The following is a 20426-nucleotide window of genomic DNA, read 5'->3' as shown; positions in this document are numbered from 1 at the left end:
ATCAGGAAAATAGCGCATTATGGCCACTAGAGGGAGCTGAGAAACACACACATATATATACACTATATAACCAAAAATATTGGGACACTCTCCAAATCATTGACCTCCAAGCTCACTCCTGTGATGGACTACAAACTCAATACAAATGAATAAACTAAACATGAGATTGTAGTCCATCACAGGAGTGAGCTTGGAGGGGTGGCTACTTTACAACACACACACAGGGACCATGGGGTACAAAAGTAGCCAGCCTCCAGAAGGAAGGACAGTGTCAGCACCAATTCAGAGATGATTTGAGGATCTACAACCCAGTGATGCACAAATAAGATACATTATTGTTAATAGTTAAGGTACTTGAATGCATTTCTAAGGTTTAACTCCTGAGTTTAGTGTCACTTTAAATTGTGGGGACGAATGAAAGTAGTAGATTTATCTAACGCTGCAGCATCCACACATGGCACACCCATCATTGGAGGTCATTTATTAGTAAATAGCAAATGCAAAAAAATATTTTTGTTTCCTGGAGTTGTGCTATAGAATGTATGGTGAAATGTACATTGCAAAGCATTGCAGCACAATTACATAACACAATGCAACGCACATCTATAAATACTGCAACTAGTGTTTCTGTGTGTTTTCATTAGAAAGGAGCCCTAAGGTGGATGGGCACCATCTAGTGGCCATAATGCTGTATTTACCTGATATTTCATTCATCCTGGAAAGAAAACATGCTAATAACATTCATTTTTGCCTCAATTCGCACACAGCGAATGCACATGCAATTTCACAGGGCGATTGGGTTTGCAAATTGTTTATCAATACACCTAATATCGTTTTTTTCTTGTTTGATTCCCCTATCCACAATAAACAGTGTGGATCAAGGAATCCCCCTTGCCGGCAATTGTATTCTTGCTGCTGTCGAATTACTTGAACAGTGACTGCAGCTGACTGGTTTTCGTGCAATTTCACAACTGTGTCCTCTTGCTAGTAAAAGAAAAGAAAGAGTGCCATCTTTTGGCTGAAATTGCATGCCGGGTTTTTCTCAGGAGACAGGAGAGAAACTGTCACAGGATGCTAAGTGGTGCGGGAGGAGGAGAGCGATGTGAGCGGCCGGCATTTCTTCTCCCGCACCGCTCAGCCTGCTGTGACAGATCAGGAGAGCGGCAGTGTGGGGGCTGAGACAGCTTGCAATGCTGTCACAGGAGGCCGGCCAGTGTTCTATCAAAGTTTGTGACTACGTAGGAATGAGTGACAAGTGACATGGTCACACATTTTAACGTAATCCCGCCCAGTTTTACAGCGGAAGTCAAGCATTCCAACGCTTTGTCAGCTGTTCCTGGTCAGATCGACTCACTGCGCATGTACAGGAGAATCGATCTGTATTACCCCATCTGCCTGGAACAGCTCCATTCATCAGTGAGTCTGCAAGCCCCGGGAGGGGGGTATGTGCTGTCCATGAATTGGCGGGTCAGTCGGGGGTGCGGCGTTGCTGCCTTGCCTAGGGCAGCAGCAAAGGTAAATAAAATGTCCAATGTCACTCAAAATGTCACTTCTATCCGACTTTGTGAGTGCGGTGGAATGTGAGATCACACTCGGAGTCGGATAGAACTGACATTTGAGGATCGGTCAGCTGTTCCCTCAGTATAGAGGATTCCTGTTCATTTATAACAGGTGCTGCAGAAATTGTGTCCTCAATCTCTTTTCTATTTTAAAAGGGAAATATTAGGGGTCTGTTTAGACCAGTGGTTCTCAACTCGTGGGTCGCGACCCAAAAGTGGGTCGCGACACCCTCTGCAGTGGGTCGCGGCGTCATGTCTGAATAGACCGCCCTGAGACTGAATAGAGAGGGGGAATTTGTGGTTCAGCCTGTGGAACCTCATGTCAAACTGTCCCCTCTCTCCCGGCCTCCCCCGGGCTCTCAGATAAAGTGGTATGGCCCGGGGAGAGAGGGGACTATTTCCTCACTTTCGGGCCGGCGCAATAATATCAGGAGCCGCGGCTCCCGACAATTAAGTTATAGTTCCGGCCTGCACTGGAGAGTACAGCAGATATCAATCCGCCGCTGTATCTACTGTACTCTCCAGTCCAGATAGTTCAGTCGGCTGGAATCAGAGAAAGGTAGGCAGGCAGATAGGGAGATGTGCACTGTGGCAGGACAGGGGACACTGATGGATATTATGTATTCCAAGCCCACATAATATTCATCATGTATATCCATCACTGTCCCCTGTCATAATGTATGTTAATAAAATACACAATTAATGTTATTACACAGACTGGGCTCAGAATACATAATGTCCATCAGTGTCCCCTGTCATATTGTCCTCTGTCAGTGCAGAAGCTGGGGAGGGTATGGGGTGGGGGCATTAGCAGGGGGCTCCGCTGCAATTTTTTTACCTGCAGCAGAGCCTATACTAATGCACCCCTCCCCCAGCTTCTGCACTGACAGGGAACTTTATGACAGGGGACACCGATGGTCATTATGTATTCCAAGCCCACATAATATCCAATAGTGTCCCCTGTCGTAATGTCTCCTGTCAATGCAGAAGCTTCGGGGGGCATTAGCAGGGGCTTAGTAGAGAACCTGCCGTGGTGCCCCTGCTAATGCCCCCCCTTCCCCATACAGACACCCTCACCACCCCCTCCAGGTTCTGCATTGACAGGGGACATTAGGACAGAGTACATTGATGGACATTATGTATTCCGAGCCCACATAATGTCCATCAGTATCAGTGGCGTAACCAGAGTTATGGGCGCCCGGAGCAGACATTCCCCCTCCCCCATTATATAAACATCCACTGGGACCGTACCCCGCAACCGCCACACGTTTTTATTTTTATTTTTTTAAATGTTAAATTTTTATTCTTTATAAACTTTTATAAATATAAATATTTAATAAAAATAAATCAACAAATAAAATATAAAAAAATTAAAAAGTTTATAAAAAATAAATAAAAACAAAATATTTGTAAAAATGTGAAAAGGTTAGAATGTTTTTTTTTTCTGTTTCGGTTTCGGCCTGACATTTTTTTTGTTTTCGATTTTGTTTCGGTTTTAAAAATGTAATTTACTTAAAACTAAAAAAAAAAAAGACACGTCATAGTAGAACATGGTATTGTGAACTCAGTTTATTTGCAGGTACAGCCGTAAAGAGAGGCTACAGTGGATGAACAAAGCAAGAGAAGCCCGTGCAGTAGAAGAAGTAATATATACATTTTGTCTTTAGACATCACAATAACTGCTAATGTTATTTGTGGGGAGTTATATACAGAAAGGATACAATAAAGAACACTATTGTTACGATTGTCAGACATCACACTTCCCAGGTGGAATACAAGACACAATATAACGCTAGTGGGCTCATTCAGACGAAGGGCAGTGGAGGTTGCGCATACAACAGAATATGTAGTAGGACACACAGCTCGGCCGCTGAGCACAGAGGAAGTAAAGGAACGTCGAGTAACTTGTATCAGATTCTCTTGAGTAAGGCAAATCTAGACTTGGGATTACTACAAACCCCCTGAGATCTCAGACGCTTGGAGCAGTGCACATGTCAATGGTGAATTGCACCCATCATTGTTTAGACAAAACAGAGAAAGCCATTTTGAGAGTGAAACCAATGTTAAAATATTTACCTAAATCTTCAAATTTACCAACATCTTTAAAATCCAAGAGATTCCGTGAGAAGGCTCTGCTGGAAGCAACCATGCCCTTAACCATTTGCTGCTTAGCAGTCCACTGAACCAATTAGCTTAGCACCAGCATAGAATTAGCCAGTGGTTCATGAGTCCGGCCATGGATGTTCCTGTAATTATCTCAAGAAGGTGTTTACCTTTGCAGTGACTTTATTTAAAAATGTAGAATGTACCATTTAGCCCATTTTTAGGGATCACATACATGTGACAGTGGCATGAGATAAACCCCTGACAGTTGTCTATTTGCTAGACAGTTGGAGTCATTAGTTCTGAATCATTAAGTTGCAATGTGACTTTGAGCGACCCGGTTGTCTAACTTAAAGTCCCCATTTAAAATACGCCTGTACATCAGAAAGTATATACTTACCTCTCCCGCCTCCTGTGCCACCAGACATGGCTCCAATGAACAGAATTTGATGGGTGAAATCAGCTCTTACAGGAGATTCATTCTACTGTGTCTTCCTATGTGCTAACTGCTTCCTTCTCCTGTGTCCCCACATACACTCACTGTTTCCTTCTCCTGTGTCCCCACATACACTCACTGTTTCCTTCTCCTGTTTCCCCCTATGCACTAACTGCTTCATTCTCTGGTGCCCCCCATGCACTCATTGCTTCCTTCTCCTGTGCCCCCTTATGTGCTAACTGCTTCCTTCTCCTGTGTCCCCCTATGCGCTCACTGATTGCTTCTCCGGTGTCCCCCTATGCACTTACTGCTTCCTTTTCCTGTGTCCTCCTATGCCCTCACTGCTAGCAACCTCAGTTTCATTACAGGACACAGCAGTGACTTAGCAGAAGGAAGCAGTGAGTGTTATAGGGGGCACAGGAGATCAGCACTCTTCATCTGGCAATTCCCCTTCACTGGAGCCTAGAATGAGCCTCACTTTCTGCTATCCAGGCATATTTAAAAGATTTGAACCTTAAGGCGACTTTATAAGCATAAAGCGTGTGTTGCCTTAGTGCATTGGCATTCCCGCAACACAAGAGTGTGAATCTGGCCTCAGGAAAAGTGATATCAACTATCATCGAAAATGCTTCCTAAGGCAGTAATAGATGACATTTTCCTCACTATGGTGGTTTCAGTCTACAGAATGGTCATCTCTGCAGTGCGGAGACAAAGGACACCCTATGGGGTAGAAAAGGGAAGTTCTCAACCCTGAACCAAAGTACACATTGGGTGATTTTCCTGTAAGAAGTTCTTTCTTCCACCGTAATTCCACCTCACCCTTGGCAGTAATTATCAAAGCTCGTACATTGGAGCACCAAACTTGAATTAGTCCCATGCATGACTTTGTAAACGAATTCTAAAGATACAGAGCAGTGGTAGCCAGTAGGAGAGAATGCGAGTTCAGTGGGATTCTAAAACAGTTCCAGCATCATATATTCCACTTGGTCCCAAGATTCCAAGCTGAAGAGATAGAACGTTAGTAAACAGTAGCAGAAACTTGATTCATCAATGCATTTCATATAGATCGTAGTCATTCCCCTAATATCGCCTATGTTTATGGAGACAATGATTGTCTCCATAAACATGGATTTGGACTTGATGGACGTATGTCTTTATTCAACCCCAAATACTATGTAACTATGTAATGATTGACTGTGGTGATTATTATCTATTTTGTTATGATATGAATAATCATGTTCACACAGTGTGAATAACGACCAGATTATATCCTTATGAAAAAAGTGCAATAAAAGTAGTAGGAGTTTAAAAGATTATATACCATTTCAGATAGAAATGTTTCAGCTGCTTTAAGTGGAAGTTCACTGTAGAATGACTCTAGAAACATTAAGGAGACATATAACACATGTACTTTTCATGCATGCATAGCTCCAGGTTTGACTTCTGTCTGCACTCTGGTTGTCCAGCAATCAGCATGGGAAAACTGCATGCTATTACCAGCAAAACCATGCAGACTCTATAAACAATTTGCAGAGCCTTTTGTTCTGTGAAACCTCATGAACATTAATTCTGTGTGAATATAGGAAAAAATGAATATTCTTAGTATATTCTCTTCATGAATCAAATTTAATATCAGGAAAATATCGCATTCTGTCCACTAGAAGAAGCTGAGTAGCATCTGAAAGATGTATTTATTTCCTATGCTCCTCAGCTCCATCTAGTGGTCACAATGTGGTATTTTCCAGGTATTACATTGGACATGCAAAGAGAATATACCAAGGGGGTTATTCACAAAAGGGTGAAGAGTTTGGAGAAGGCAGGGAAAGTGAACAATCTAGGACAACATAGCTGAACTGGAAACATTTCCCAAATCAGCTATTTTGGCCTAGATTGTTCACTTCTCCTTCCTTCTCCAAACTCTTCACCCTTTTGTGAATAGCCCTGTAAGACAGTTCCTTTCTGCCTCCATTCACACAGAACGAGCGTTCACAGAGTTCCACAGGAGGGCTGAGCGACAACTATGAGTTGATGGTGTCACTGGTAATGGACAGCTGTTTTTCCAATGTTGATCACTGGATAGCTGGTGCGCAGACAGAATTCAAACATGGTGCTGTGCATTTATCAAGGTACACGTGTTACATAGTCAGGTTGAAAAAAGACACAAGCAATGATAAGGACAAAGTATACCATATCTGTCTCCCCTCTTCTTGTCTCATATCAACATTATCCGGAAAACAATTTTGACCACAAGATCAACCACTGATAACATCGAACCAGCATTATTATTCCGCCCCAGCCCACCTGCATTCACACCCTCCAATTTGTACTTGGTTGTAGCGCTTCTTCCTCTGCCTTTGTTCCTTTGTTCACACTAGTTGGACACCATGGTCCATACTAATTAGAAGCTGCACCTGCCTTAAAGTGACATTAAACCCTCAGATTTTTTAACATAAACCAATACTGTAATGTGTGCCTTACTGTAATCCATGGTTGTTTCCCTTCTCTTTGCTGCTCTTCCCTTTAAATCCTTATTTCTTCTCATGCTGGGGGAGAACTTCCCTTTGCAGCTGAGTGCCTCTTCCTGTAGTGCTGGCTCAGGTTGTGAACCTACACACAGACACCATGTATCCATTCCAGAGACAAGGCAGTCTGCTGCAAAACAGAAGTTCTGCCCAGCATGAGAAGACATGATGATTTAAAAGGAAGAGCAGCAAAGAGAAGGGAAACAACCATGGATTACAGTAAGGCGCACATTACAGTATTGTTTTATGCTAAAAAAACTGAGGGTTTAATGTCACTTTAAGCCCCCCCCCCTCCCCCCCTCATGGAGAGCACTATACCAGTGGACTTCACTTTTCAACTCTTCTCACCAGGTACATGCATGTTAGCATGCCTTAATGAGTGCACATTTACATGCATTTTAGCATGCGCAATGTAGACTTTTAGCTGCATTCTGTGAATCACCCTATTCAGTTAACATATCAGAATACTGCAGGCAAGACTTGGCTGCCAATAGAGCAGGTTGAAAGAGGCCGTACTGAAAACAATGGCTATTCATTGAACTGCCATGGAAAACACATAGGAGCTTATTAAAGTCATGTCAGGCTAATTGGCCAGTTGAAATACATATACAGGAAGTGTTGTTCCTGGCAAAGGATTTCTAATTCTGTGATCTAAGCTTTCCTACCAGACAGCAGAGCCAGATCCTCAACCTCTACTGACCCAGGAATTGGTCAGAAACATAAGTGACAACATAACTCCAAGATTTAGAGTTTTTCTATGTGTCTGGAATTCTGCTTTATTGTAAAGTGAGCCCTATGCCTTGATTCTAGTGTAATTCCAAATTGTGAGCAAACATTTTTTTTTTTTAGTTGTTGATAGAGTGGAGTGGGGTTAGAACCTCGCTTACATATTTATTACTGCCGGAGGCCTTGTTTGGGAGATTTCCCTTCACTTCCTGTTCTGTCACCAAGTTAAAATCTGCAACAGTGGCATACCAGCAGCCTAGATGGGGTTCTAGCCTTCCACTGAACGACTAAAAATAGTTTTTATTGCTGTCTGTCTCATTTGGGGATTTTCTTTCTTTTTCTCAGCCAGACACAATACATTTATCAAAAGTGGAGCAGAAGAATCTGGAGCAGTTGCCTATGGCAACCAATCAGCTTCTCTCTTCAGTTTGTTCAGTTAAAAATTGAAAATGAAAGGTGGATGCTGATTGGTTGCCATGCACAGCTGCTCCAGATCTTGTCTGCTCCAGTTTTGATACATTCCCCCAATGTTCTTTCATGTATAATGGATAAAAAGTCGTATGGGATCCCAAGTTTTTAAATAAAATGAGGAGAGTTATAATCTCAATATATAATAGGCAGATCCTCCCACCATCTTTTCATGACAGGAAGTAAGGGCAAAGCTCCCCACTGGAGCCTATGATACCAGTAAAAAGCTGACAGAGGGATGAGCTCTGATTCAGACACAACGCGGTTCGCACCTGAGCTCTTCCAAACCAGGAAGTGCCATGCGCACTACCACCCAATCAGCTGCGGGCTGGGCATTCCCTGCAGCTTCATGCAAAAAAAAGGAAGGGGTGCTTGTGTTGACACCATTGACCTAATATAGCCACGTAGCCATATAAGGTCAATGTAATTTACCAAATATAGCCATGCAGCCATAAAAGGTCAATGTAATTCACTAAATAGCCATGTAGCCATATACGGTAAATGTCATTTACCAAATATAGGCATGTAGCCATATAAGGTCAATGTAATTTACCAAATAGCCAAAAACAGTAAATGTAATTTACCAAATATAGGCATGTAGCCATATAAGGTCAAGGTAATTTACCAAATATAGGCATGTAGCCATATAAGGTCAAGGTAATTTACCAAATATAGGCACAAAGTCATATAAGGTCAATGACATCACTGCATCCCGCCACTGTGCATACATCAAGCTGTGATCGGGGAAATCCTCATCCGCAGCTGATTGAGCAGCACAGAAGAAGGGTGGAGCACCATCTGGGTTCACAGGAGCTCAGGTCAAGCCTGAGCTCATCCCTAGTTCTAACCCTTCCCCCAAGTTTTGGTTTGAGGCACACTTTAATTTCACTATGGTTCTTTCTAGCATCACATTTACTATTCTTTGTACTTAGGATCACTTTATGGACAGTCGTCTTATATTCAGCACGTCATAGATGGAAGACCACCCCCTGCACGAAGGACAACATTACAGAGGTAACAATGAAATGTTGATTGCCAGATGAACCAACTTTTCTGTTTCTTCCAATGTAGCAAGTGATTGCACTGCTGTTATATAGCAATGGGGGAGCACAGTAAGGTACATATAGGATTGCCCCGCTCACCAGGACTGGCTCACAGATACCTTGTAATCGGTAAAAAAATGCCTTTTGTGTAAAACCAACAAGTATTTTTTTAACTTATCAAACAGATATAACAAAATGCCTGACCATAAGGAACCCAAAAAGGGAAGTTTGTTGTTCGGGTTTACTTACACTTTCACTTTTTTAGAAGTATTGGAACTTCTGTCAGACTATGAATGCTATCTCTGTCTCCATAGAGAAGATTTCTGTTCTCTTCCTCTACTGTCTGACACCCATCAGCTGGACATGAAGTGAGGGGAATCTTCCTCACGAGAGTGACTGATCTCCTAATCCTTCATTACTTGTTTTATTTTTGGTTTAATTTTTTTACATTTTGTGTCCCAGTTGGGGGATTTCCCCTCACATCCTGCTTGGTCTGACACCTGTCAAGTAGAAAGAATATGAGAACAAAATTTCTAAATGGTAACTTAGACCAAAATAAACAGTTGACTGAACTTCTAACAATTCCTCATTCTATCCATAACAAAAAAAATTTACTGGCTGGGATTTAAAGGAGAACTCCGGACAAAATTGTTCTTACACTTGCAGTGGGGCTACCCCCACACAGAAATAGTTATCTAGGTGCTAAAAAAAATGAATGCTCTCCTGATCCTGGGAGCTGGCTCGCTATTAGAACGGTCCCTGGACCCTCTCTCCCCCTCTGCTGCAGTGGTCTAAGGATCCGTGAGACATCATGTCCTACACACCGTGTATTAGGACATGAGGATGCCAAGGGACACACCACTGCAGTGGAGGAGGAGGAGGCAGGCTTCAGGGACTAGAGTTGCAGCCAGCTGGCTCTGCAGTTTGGGTGACCATAACCTTTTTTTGTAGCATCTAGACAAAAATGAGCACTTAACCCCTTCTGTGTAGAGTAACTCCACTGCAAGGGTTCAGAAAACTTTTGCCTGGAGTTTTGGTTTGAAGCATTATTTACCTCCAGGCTTGGAGGACTGAACACAGTTCTCCATGGTAATGGCTGCTTTTCAAACAGATATTATACACGCATCAATTAGCACTCCTATTAAAGTGACTTTGTGGTCACACTAAACTAAACATGTGGCGAAAACAGTTCCCTACAAAACAAGACAATGGCGGCGGGCACTGCAGCCTCTGCTAGTCTTTTTGTTGTTTGACACTTTTGGGGGTGTTGAGTGCCAATGCCCCCCCCCCCACCATGTGTCCGTTCCCAAAACCCTACATCACTGCTATGTGCTATAATGATGTAGGAATGTATAGAAAAGTAAGCAGGTCCAATGTATCGATCCGTCAGATTCGATGTCAGAGAAACATGGCATCACATGACGTCGCACTATTTTGTGTCTGATGAAGGGACCACACAAGGTCTCAAAATGTTGCATTTGCATGTGATGTCACGATTCTCTGATGTCAAATAAAGAAGGATCGATTAAGTGGACATCTTGTAAGCTGGTGGCTTACTCTTCTATACACTGATCCACACTGCGCCATCCACATGCCATTTCAGCAGCCACCAAAATATTTGAAGTGGTATTCTGGTCTGGAGTGCGATGGGACATTTAGGTAATGATGTTGGAGTCGCACTGAACTACAGCAATTGGCGGGAAACACTTGCATCCAACACTGCCGTCCGAGGCTAGCAGAGGCCGCAGTGCTGGAACAGAGGGAAGGTAGAAGATACAAGCAGCTGGAGAGATGACTATACAGAGTCTAGTTTTGCAGAGAATGTTTTTTTGTCAGTGCAATGCCAACATTTCTTTAAAGCGTATTTCCACATTTGCAGTCAAATTTGAGAACTCCGCCACTATATGTTTGTTATGTGTTCCCATTCACACAGCATACCGAAAAATGTTCTTACCTTTTCAGTTGTTTCTTTGCAGCAGGATTATACATAGGGCTCTGTTGGCAGCGTCTACTGCTTTGGAATGATGGTAGTGTAGAGGGCCAAGACTGAGAGGCAGTGTTTTAACATGTAATGTCTTGACATCTTTAACCCTTTTTTTTTAGGACAGACAGTGCTGCATGTCTAGTTAACAGCTGATGAATGAAATCTGCCAGCACAGGTCATTTATGGCAAACACAACTCCCCAGCTCCCCTTTAAACATTGCATAGCGAGAACTAGGTAACCCTGGAGTTCAGAAAAGAACATTTATAAAGGTAAGCAAAAATTGTTTAATTTTTTGTTGTTTAATTTATACCATGTGAATGGAAACACACACACAGTTATCCCAATTTGGCTGCAAAAATGTTAAAGGAAGGCAGCAATTTGTTTTTAAAGTTATTGTATGAGAATGGGAACATGTAACACATATAAAGCAGTTGTTATCCCAATTTGGCTGCAAAAATAGTATCCCAATTGCTATTCCAATTGGCTGGGATTTTTTTAAAGATTAGGCTGATAAGTGCCTTAAAGGTTTTCAAGAAATCTGCCCAAAATTTGTTAAAGGATCTGTACATTTTTGCTGTATACATTGGGGGGAAATTTGGTTTCATCATCGTCATCTTTTAAACTGTCATATCCCTGATTTCTAGTGCATATAGTGACAGATTTATTATCCTAGTTTATGTATCATTCCTAAATGCCTTCATGAGGAGAATTGTCTCTAAATTGTCAGAAGCTTGCAGGGAGCCTCCAGAATGACAGCTGAATAGTCCTGAAGTGCTCAGCTGACTTGAGGAAATGAAGGTGAATTATCTTTGCACTACTTTAAGAGGTGCTCTGGAGCACTTGTAGGATGTGCCATAGTTTGCACTTCTTTTAATGATGCAAATACTTTGCAGTTGGTTAGCATGACATTATGGCCTTTGGAGCAATAAACACGTTCATAAATCCCCCCCCACACGCTGAAACCTTACTGAACTACTAGGCCTAACTATATTTTGCTCTTCGACCTAATAAATATCATTCTTTTCAGTTAACATATCATAATAGAGTTATTTATTTTCTATTTATTATTAACCAGCTGAGTATTACACCGGCGTAGGTGTGCGCATATCCAGCCCATAAGTGCTATAACAAAAAAGATTTACTGACCACGCCATGAGAAAATGTATACTAGAAATGCATTAAAAATAACATTAACTAGCAATAGAGGATCGATTGATTCATGTATTAGAGACCAGACAATTCACTGTTAACAGAGGGTCTTCTCATTTTTGCGGCACAGGAAGCACTAAACTCCTTCCATGTTTATGATCTCATTTGAGTAATGGCAGGCATTCGGCAACCATAATGCAACCCTTTTTAACTGTCACATGACTAAAGTAAACACAATTCACTCTTAAATATTAAAAAAAAAAATTAAATAAAATAAAACCTCTAAACAAATCACAAAAACTCAAAAATGTTGTTGTAGAGAGATGTCGAAAAAGAAGCCTACTACAGTGTAAGACAATTATAAAAATGTCATTGTTTTTCCTTGTGAGCTAAGCAGGGCAGTCCCAAATGTCAGTGCAGTTATTGAGCTGTACCGTAGTAGGATGTTCCAATCCGGTAAATAAAAAAATCCTCTCCAGGAATGAGTACCCCTCTCCAAACCCCCCGCCCCCCCCATCAGACCTGTGTCTCCAGCATGAGTACAGATCACCCCCGTCACTGCCATGGCTCAGGAAGTGATGGGGACTGGGTATATACCCCTACATTAGGCATCAGTCTTTGGGGACAGAGAGATCAAGACTCGACCTTCTCCTTTTCCTTCTTTTTTCCTTTCTTTAGAAATGAGGGAGTACGGAACTTCTTCTTCTTTTTGGAGGGGGATTTAGTTGGGGATCCCTCCGGAGAGGCATTGGACACCGTCTCAGTTTTCCCTTTGGGGGTTTCTGCAACTTTTGGAACAGTTTCCTCCTGAGCAGGCTGATCCTCTTCCTTCCCATTTAGCACCACAGCTGGTTGGACATTTTCCTCTGTAGTTTCTGCAGATAATGGTGCGTCCTCCTTCTTCTCTTTCTCTTTAAAAAGACAAAAATTATGAAGTCGTGAGTGTATTGTAGAAAATGACACTATTACTGTGTCAAGCTGTAATTAGTGTTTGAATTTATTTTTCTAGCCTACAATTTAGAATTCAAACACATTGGAGGGGGGAACCTAACGCCCCGCGGCTGTGATGCAAGAAGCCTAAAATAGCATTGTTTGGGGATGCATGTTTAATTTATTCTTACCTCTGTGATGTCCTTCACTGGCAGCAATGCAAAATATCTGCATTTCTCACTGTCCCTCCCACCATGTACTTCTGGTCTTGGTGCATTGGTTTGCCTTTGAAGTAGTTCTCCCAATAGATGTCTACAGGGCTTACTACTTCCAATTAGATCATGCAGAGCCCACTGGGTTTTGACGAGCTGGTCTGGGAATCGTATGCCCATTTTTCCCCTTCAGTTTTTATACAGTATTTTTAAATATACAGTATATTAAGGGGTTATTCACCAAGCTGCCAAAGGAAGCCGAGTGAATAACCGACCCAAAGTAAAAGGATACCGAAGCTTCTTCGGCTATTCACTGCAGCCTTGTATGGCTATTCTTAGCCATACATCGGCTGTATTCAGCCCGCTTCACCTCCCTTCAGTCCGGCCGAACAGCCTAAGCATGTACAGCTGAATGGAAGGGAAGAACCCGTTTGCCTCAGCAGAAGCAATATCTGAATCAGCTGAAGCGAACGTCCTATTCTTAAAGGGGCCGAAAAGCAGAGAGTAATTTGCCAAATGCTCGGCTCGGTCATTCTGTTTGTTACCTCTAAGGTAGTGAAGCAGAATGAAAAATGTCATTGTAAAAAAAAAAGAAAAACAAATAGTACGGGGTCCCCCTTCTAAATCATACCAGATCCTTTAGGTCTGGTAGGAATGTTAGGTGAGACCCCCAATGTAAAAAAAAATTAAAAAATGCGTGCGGTTCCCGTACAAATTCATACCAGACCCTTTAGGTCTGGTAGGAATTTTAAGGGGGACCCTAACACCCCAAAACGAAAAAACTAAATGTAGGGTCCCCCCTAAAATTCCATAGTAGACGCTTAATCTGAACAGTGGTCTGACGATCTGGCGGCTGTATCTTAACAGCCATCATCGGCTATTTAAAATTACACCAAAAAAACGGCAGCAGCAGCAGCTGTGTTATTGATATAACCACTTATGCGGGCCGCCGTATATTTACATATTGCGGTCCAGAAGTGCAACTAAAGCCAAAACTTTTTGTTTTGTTTTGGATAGAGTGGAGAGGGATTAGAACACCTTTCAGGTTTTTATTGCTCTCTGTCTCCCCATTAGGGAGATTCACCCTCTCTAATTGTCCTGGTGACTGTTATCACCACTCCATCTAACAATCTCACCTTCCTCTCCTACTATTAGGCCAATTACAAAGCAATTGGTAAACATTTTAAGCTTGTAAAAGTCCAGTGTATAATGAATCATCCTTTATTTGCCCACTTTTACTTTTATTGGCTAAAAAAAACCTGGTCCTCTGAAAATGGATTTACTTTGTTGCAAAGGCCATGACTTCTCTGACTTTGGAATAAAACCCTCTGCCACTACCCCTTATTTCCTGTCTAATTAAATGCTCACCAGTCATTACGGGAGTCTTCAATGGACTAGTTGATGGTAGGTGGTGGGCTAAGCTCTTAAAGTGGCACTAAACTCAGGAGTTAACAAAAATGTATCTTATTTGTGTATCACTCGGCAGTAGATCCTCAAATCATTTCTGCTTCCTGTGTGGTTGGATGGGGCACATATAGTAAGACATTCCAGCTAACAAAGATATAAGCAGGCACCTTCTAGAAATACATTTTAATCTGTAATTGTATTTTTAAAACGAGTGACAGGTTCACTTGAAACAGGGTTGACTGCCTTTATACAAAGCTCTGCACAGCCATTGACATTTTAGAGACACGAAATAGATACGGAGGTAAAGAGGATCAGCTATTAGGTACCTAGCGAGGGAGAGCAAGAAAGAGGTAAAAATACAAGGAAAAGGGGAAGCCATTGGGCACAGCAAGGGAGGGACAGGTAGAAGGATTTCAGGACAGTGTGTGCCTGCTGCCTTTAACTTCTGGATGTGTCACTGTCACAAGAAGAAAAGAAGATCAAGTGCCTTTTAAAGGCAAATTCATTTGGAATGTTTTTTTTTTGCCTAGTAAGATGAGGCTGTGTAAACTGCACCGTACAAAATGGGTCTAGTCACTGCTATTTGAGGGCTGGCTATACACGGGTAAATATTTTATAATGCCACCTTATAGAATATCATTCAATATTTTGTTTGGTTATAACATTGAATTATAGAATAAATGGAGTTTCCTGAACAAAAAGCACATTCACTGTTAGAGGTTTGTTCATTAAAAATATATATATATATCTTTTTTCCGTCACTATGGTGGAAATCGAGTGACAATTTAACTGTATTTGCTGTTAGAAAATGTAAAGAACGTCTGTAAACAATTATTTAAACATGTTTCTAAAACATTAGGCAAAGCTAGTGCACGCTCCAGGCATGAACCGTGCCGGAACGCAATGGATATGGTGTGAACCGTCCCTAAAAGATTAAGTTTATTTTATATGTTTTTTTTTTTAGGATACAGCACCATTCACATTAGTTACCTGTGATGGTGTGTATCCCGCCTCCTCCAGGCTGCTGCTTCATGACAAATTCCTCTCTACATGCCGCTGGATACACCCCAGAGCACCCATCTTCCGGTGCTCTGAGGTTAAACACCAGCAACTATCAGTATGATAGAGTTAAGCCTCTTCCTCCCCCTTCTTGATCCTAAAAGTGCCCATACACTGTTCGATTTTCGGGTGGTTTTGAGGAACCGGACGAAATTTGCACAGTGTGTGCCGCTGTCGGCACCCTTTCGGTCGGCATCCCTCGATCAGCTGATTGAAGGAGCTGGGCGGAACATTTTCGTACGATAGGAGCCGGCAGCCAAACAGCTGCCCACTCTCATTGGGTATTTTGACAGTGGTCAGCGGCCACTGTTAAAATACAATGCAAACAGCGGGATTCCTTGATCAACACACTCCTAAGTGTTTATTGTGGAATATACTCAATTTTTCACGTACAACCCACGGTGCATTCCACTCCTCCTTCATTCCGCTCTTCCTTCATTGTGGTCCTCCTTCATTTCACTACTCCTCCATTCCACTACTCCTCCATTGCCCTCTTCCTTCATTCCATTCTTACTTTATTCCCCTCCTTCTTCATTCCACCGCTCCTCCATTACCCTCCTCCTTCATTCCGCTCCTCCTCCATTCCACTCCTCCTTCAGTCAACTCCTCTTTAATTCCACTCCTCTTTAATTCCACTCCACTTCTATTCCGCTCCTCCTTCATTCCACCCCATCTCCATTCACAGAGGGCATTGCATTTCTATTACTGGAGAAGGAAGCAGGAAGGGGCGGGCTTACCGTGCAACTATACACACTGATAGTCGCTGGTGTTAACCCCCAGAGCATCAGAAGATCGTCTATATGGGGTACATCCGGATGCATGATGGGATGGTTTTGTCATGAAGCAGCAACCTAGAGGAAGTGGGATACACACCACCACAGGTAACTAATGTGATTGTGCTGTATCCTAAACTTCAGCTTGAAGAGTAGACTATCATTTTTTCATTTCTTTTTATAATTAATATTTTGCCAATTAAAAATATCTCAATACTAAGAACCTAACTTCACCATTGCAGACAAGTGATTCTGATGGACTATATACATTCTGCATTTTGGGCAAAAAGTAAAATATGGATTGACATCTCTCCAAACAAGTGAATCTACTAAGATTACATAATTGCCGACCTTTGAAAACTTCCCAATGGCTGTGGCATACTCAGCAATAGTTCCAGATGAAGTTGTGGTGGCAAAGGAGCATAGCTTTACCAGAAGTGAGGGGACATAAGTGTTTGTTGAGTCACATCTGGGAAGGGACTATTTTGCCCCAAGAACTGATATTCATTGCTGGTAAATACAGCATGCTGAAGAGTGCTGAATACTTACAAGCAGCCAGAAATATATAAATGCAGAAGTTCCATGTTAATAAGTATTATTAGGGTTGATTAGGTTGTTAGTTTACAGTATGTGTGTTAGTCACTTCAAGGCTTCATTTATTAAGGCATGCAGAGAGCAATAATGATATACAAAGTGCCATAGCCTACTTGTAGCTGATGAGTTCACCATTCATCTAATCTGAATAGTAAAAAATGATTCACTGAGTGATTGCAATGGACTACGGCACTTTGTACAAGGCTCTATGCCTTATTAAGTAAGCTTGCATGTATCATTACAGTCAGCCAATTATTTAAAGAGCCAGTAAACATAAAAATATATTAACAGACATATTCAATGAGGTACTGCAATGATGATTTGCAAAGCATTTTAGTCCACAGTTGCCAATCAGGTTCCAGTTAACTGAAGTCCTATCTGATGAAATATTCTAATTGGTTGCTACGCGTTCATGCTTTGTAAATATCATTTCCCTTTCCATTGTCCTACTGAATAAACATAATGACATTAGACATATAAAACATAAAAGAGCTACTAGTAACATTTATAAATGTGGCGGCGGCTTCCCCACTGTACATTTAGCTCTGCTCGCCCAAAGCAGGGCTAAATGTAGAAAATGTAGAACTATCTTCCCGACGCCCAGAACTGCATGTCCCAGGCATCGGGAGATAGGAATTCCACACCCCTGCTGCCGCTCTACTCCCTTCTACCCCGAGGCCAGGCCTTGGTTGGCCTTGTGGGAAATCCGGCCCTGAACATGCTGCTCAAAGCAACATATCATTGTTTATTGCTCTATTAAATATGTGTACACGGAGCTAGAGCTGGCTTATTGGTTCTTTAAATAACAACGATGGGGTCAATGGTACCTTTAAGAATATCTATGTCTCATATATAACATTACAGCTATGTATGTGAATGCCTGAGACCTGTTCAGATATTGCCCAATATTACGTACCCTTGCTGGGCATCCTAATATTTTATCATAGCTGCCATGACAGGCAAGTGTAGGCAGTAATGCGATTACAGGGTAGGGAATAGGCTGCAAATTTAAATCCTAATCTTTTAGTTTTGGATAGTGTGGGAAAGTGTTACCATTTCTGAGGTTTTTGTCTATGATGCCATTGCTGAGTTTTCCCCTCACTTCCTTTCCCTTTAATGCCCGTACAAGAAATTGTCAGAAGTTCTAACCCTTCCTCGTTCTTCTTTCTCATCGCTACCTGTTCTGATAGGAAGTGAGTGGAAATGTCCGCAACAGGGGCACACTCAGGAAAAGAAAACCCTGACAGAGGTTCTAACCCTAACTACCCAAAATTAAGTAAAACAACTTTTGGCTGGAGTTATTTTATGACATACTTTTTTTCTGATAATTTTCTGTAACTACATATTCACCTAAGAATGTTATCAAAAACTCTTTTATGCAACCCAGTTATTCAATGTATGTACTGTGGCCCTTTAAATAATAGCCTTTAAACATGCATTAGTACCCAGGTCCCGTGTGAAGAAATATAAAAAAATTCCTCATAAGGTAATATCACTCATCTACAATGCAGCCTGAATGTGCTGCCATTATAGAGTTTTTGAGTGTGATGTGTGTTACCATTTAATGCAGCTTGCAAGCTGTGGATACCATGCAATAAACAGTTTTTTTCTATATAAAGATATATAAAAGTGGATTTTACAGGAGCATCTATAATGTACAAGAAAGTAAGATTTGGACAAATATTGTTGTGGGTTCTAAATGAATTAATTTTTTTGCTTCATGGCAAATCAGACGAGAGAAAAACTGTTTCGCGTACATGGTAACTACAGAGCCGCAGTGTAAAATTCAGAGAGTGGTTTCTTGGGAAGCAGAAGCAAAAGAGGGGTGGACAACAGCAAGCCAGGCCATCTATACTTACTACAGAGACAGGTATTCAGAGTCTGAGGTGACTCCTGCCATGAGACAGCACATGGAAAAAGAAGGGGAAACATTGTGGCGACACACACACAAAGACACAATGACAACGTATGATCACAATGGATATAGATAGAGCTGAAGTGGGAAGAGAGGACACAGGCATTGAGAGCAATATTCCAACAATAGGTATGTGACTTTAGAACAAAACAAAATATCATGCTAAGTGCCAAGACCTATCATGAGCAAAGCCTCACAAGAGTTCCTCTCAGTATATCAAGATTAATTTTACTTGTAACTGTCCAGGACTCTACAACACTACTCTGTATTAAATCATACACAATGTAGAGAGACCGTATGAAATCATACTCAACTCAACTGCAGACTTCTCTTTCTTGCTGCTGCCTTTTCCAACTGGTACAAGTCTTTCCTTGACAACTATCTCTATGGTTCAGTTGCCCAAGGAACATGGTTATCAAGGGATCACTTTCAAAAAGCAATCTATGTGAAAGGAAGAGAAGTCTGCAGGTGAGGTTTAAGAATGTAATTCTACTTTGTGAGATCACAATGAATAGAACGTGACATCTTGAGTAAATGTTATAAATTTTGTTCCACTGACAGCTATCCCTAAGAAAGACTTCACAGAAAAAAAAGAAAAGAAATTCTATATAATTCTAATGTGCATTTAACATGAACATACCATACCCTGGTTCCCTGTATCTAGAAACATACTTGAATTATGCTATAGTCCAACAAAATGACTTTCAGCATCAGAACACTTCTAAGGACCTACCTTCTGATGACTTGGAAGGAGACACAGTCAGAGCAGTGGTCTTTGTGGGACTTCTTATAGGAGAGGTGGGTGGTGTTACCAGTGATGGTTGAGACTCATCCTCAATACCTTCTTTATCTCCTGTATCTGTAGGCACAGAAAATCTGGGTTTCTCTTTCATAACGCCAATGAAAAAACATGTCTAACCAGTGCAGAGAGCACAGTTCACTAAAATGTAACAAATCTATTTATTTTAACCAAAAATTGGGAACCCACTCATGACATAAACTCTACTCTGTTAGATAAATGCGAGATGATGAATAATAACTGTAGAAATGGAAAGTGCCTTTGTTGTTGATATCAACCAGATTCTTGCTTTCGTTCATTGCCTGATCCTGGAATTGGTTGCTATGGGCAGCACATTAAATATACTTTTAGGTACTGTTCTATATGGATATGTAATGATAAAGGAACTAATTATAAAGGTCAGCTTCATGCAGCAGTTTTTATTTTGATGCTACGCAGATAGGTAGCTAATTTACAATGCTTAGACACTAATTACTCCCATCTATGTGTGTGGGGTTATCTGTAAAACATGCAGTGTTGGCCCAGTGGGTCTTGATACAGGGGAGGTGAATATTCAGACAAAGGGCTAAGGAAAAGGAAATTATATTGTGAGGGATAGTGGTAGGGTTACAGGGAGGGTTAGTGTTAGGCTTAGGATTACAAGAGGGTTACTCGAAATATAAGGGTTAGAGATTTAGACATACATGGAGGTTAGTGATAGGGTTAGGGTTACAGGATGCAACAGTATAAGGGTTTTGGGGGAGGGG

General features: G+C 41.5%; 1 protein-coding gene across 1 annotated transcript in view; it reads right to left on the bottom strand.

Annotated features, from left to right (window-relative positions):
- Nucleotides 1–12030: 12030 nt before the first annotated feature.
- The window catches only part of ADD2 (adducin 2), a 79350-nt gene continuing 70954 nt past the window's right edge, over nucleotides 12031–20426 (bottom strand). The window contains exons 15-16 of the mRNA XM_018558885.1: nucleotides 19615–19740; nucleotides 12031–12902 (exon numbers count right to left, since the gene is read on the bottom strand). Of these exons, the coding sequence (XP_018414387.1) occupies nucleotides 12625–12902; nucleotides 19615–19740 (404 nt within the window). The 3' untranslated portion in view covers nucleotides 12031–12624. The remainder of the gene's footprint in view (nucleotides 12903–19614; nucleotides 19741–20426) is intronic.

This window comes from Nanorana parkeri, unplaced genomic scaffold (assembly GCF_000935625.1).
Source record: "Nanorana parkeri isolate BGI_ZX_2015 unplaced genomic scaffold, ASM93562v1 scaffold365, whole genome shotgun sequence".
Lineage (NCBI taxonomy): Eukaryota > Metazoa > Chordata > Amphibia > Anura > Dicroglossidae > Nanorana > Nanorana parkeri.
This window is presented reverse-complemented; position numbering and strand designations above follow the sequence as displayed.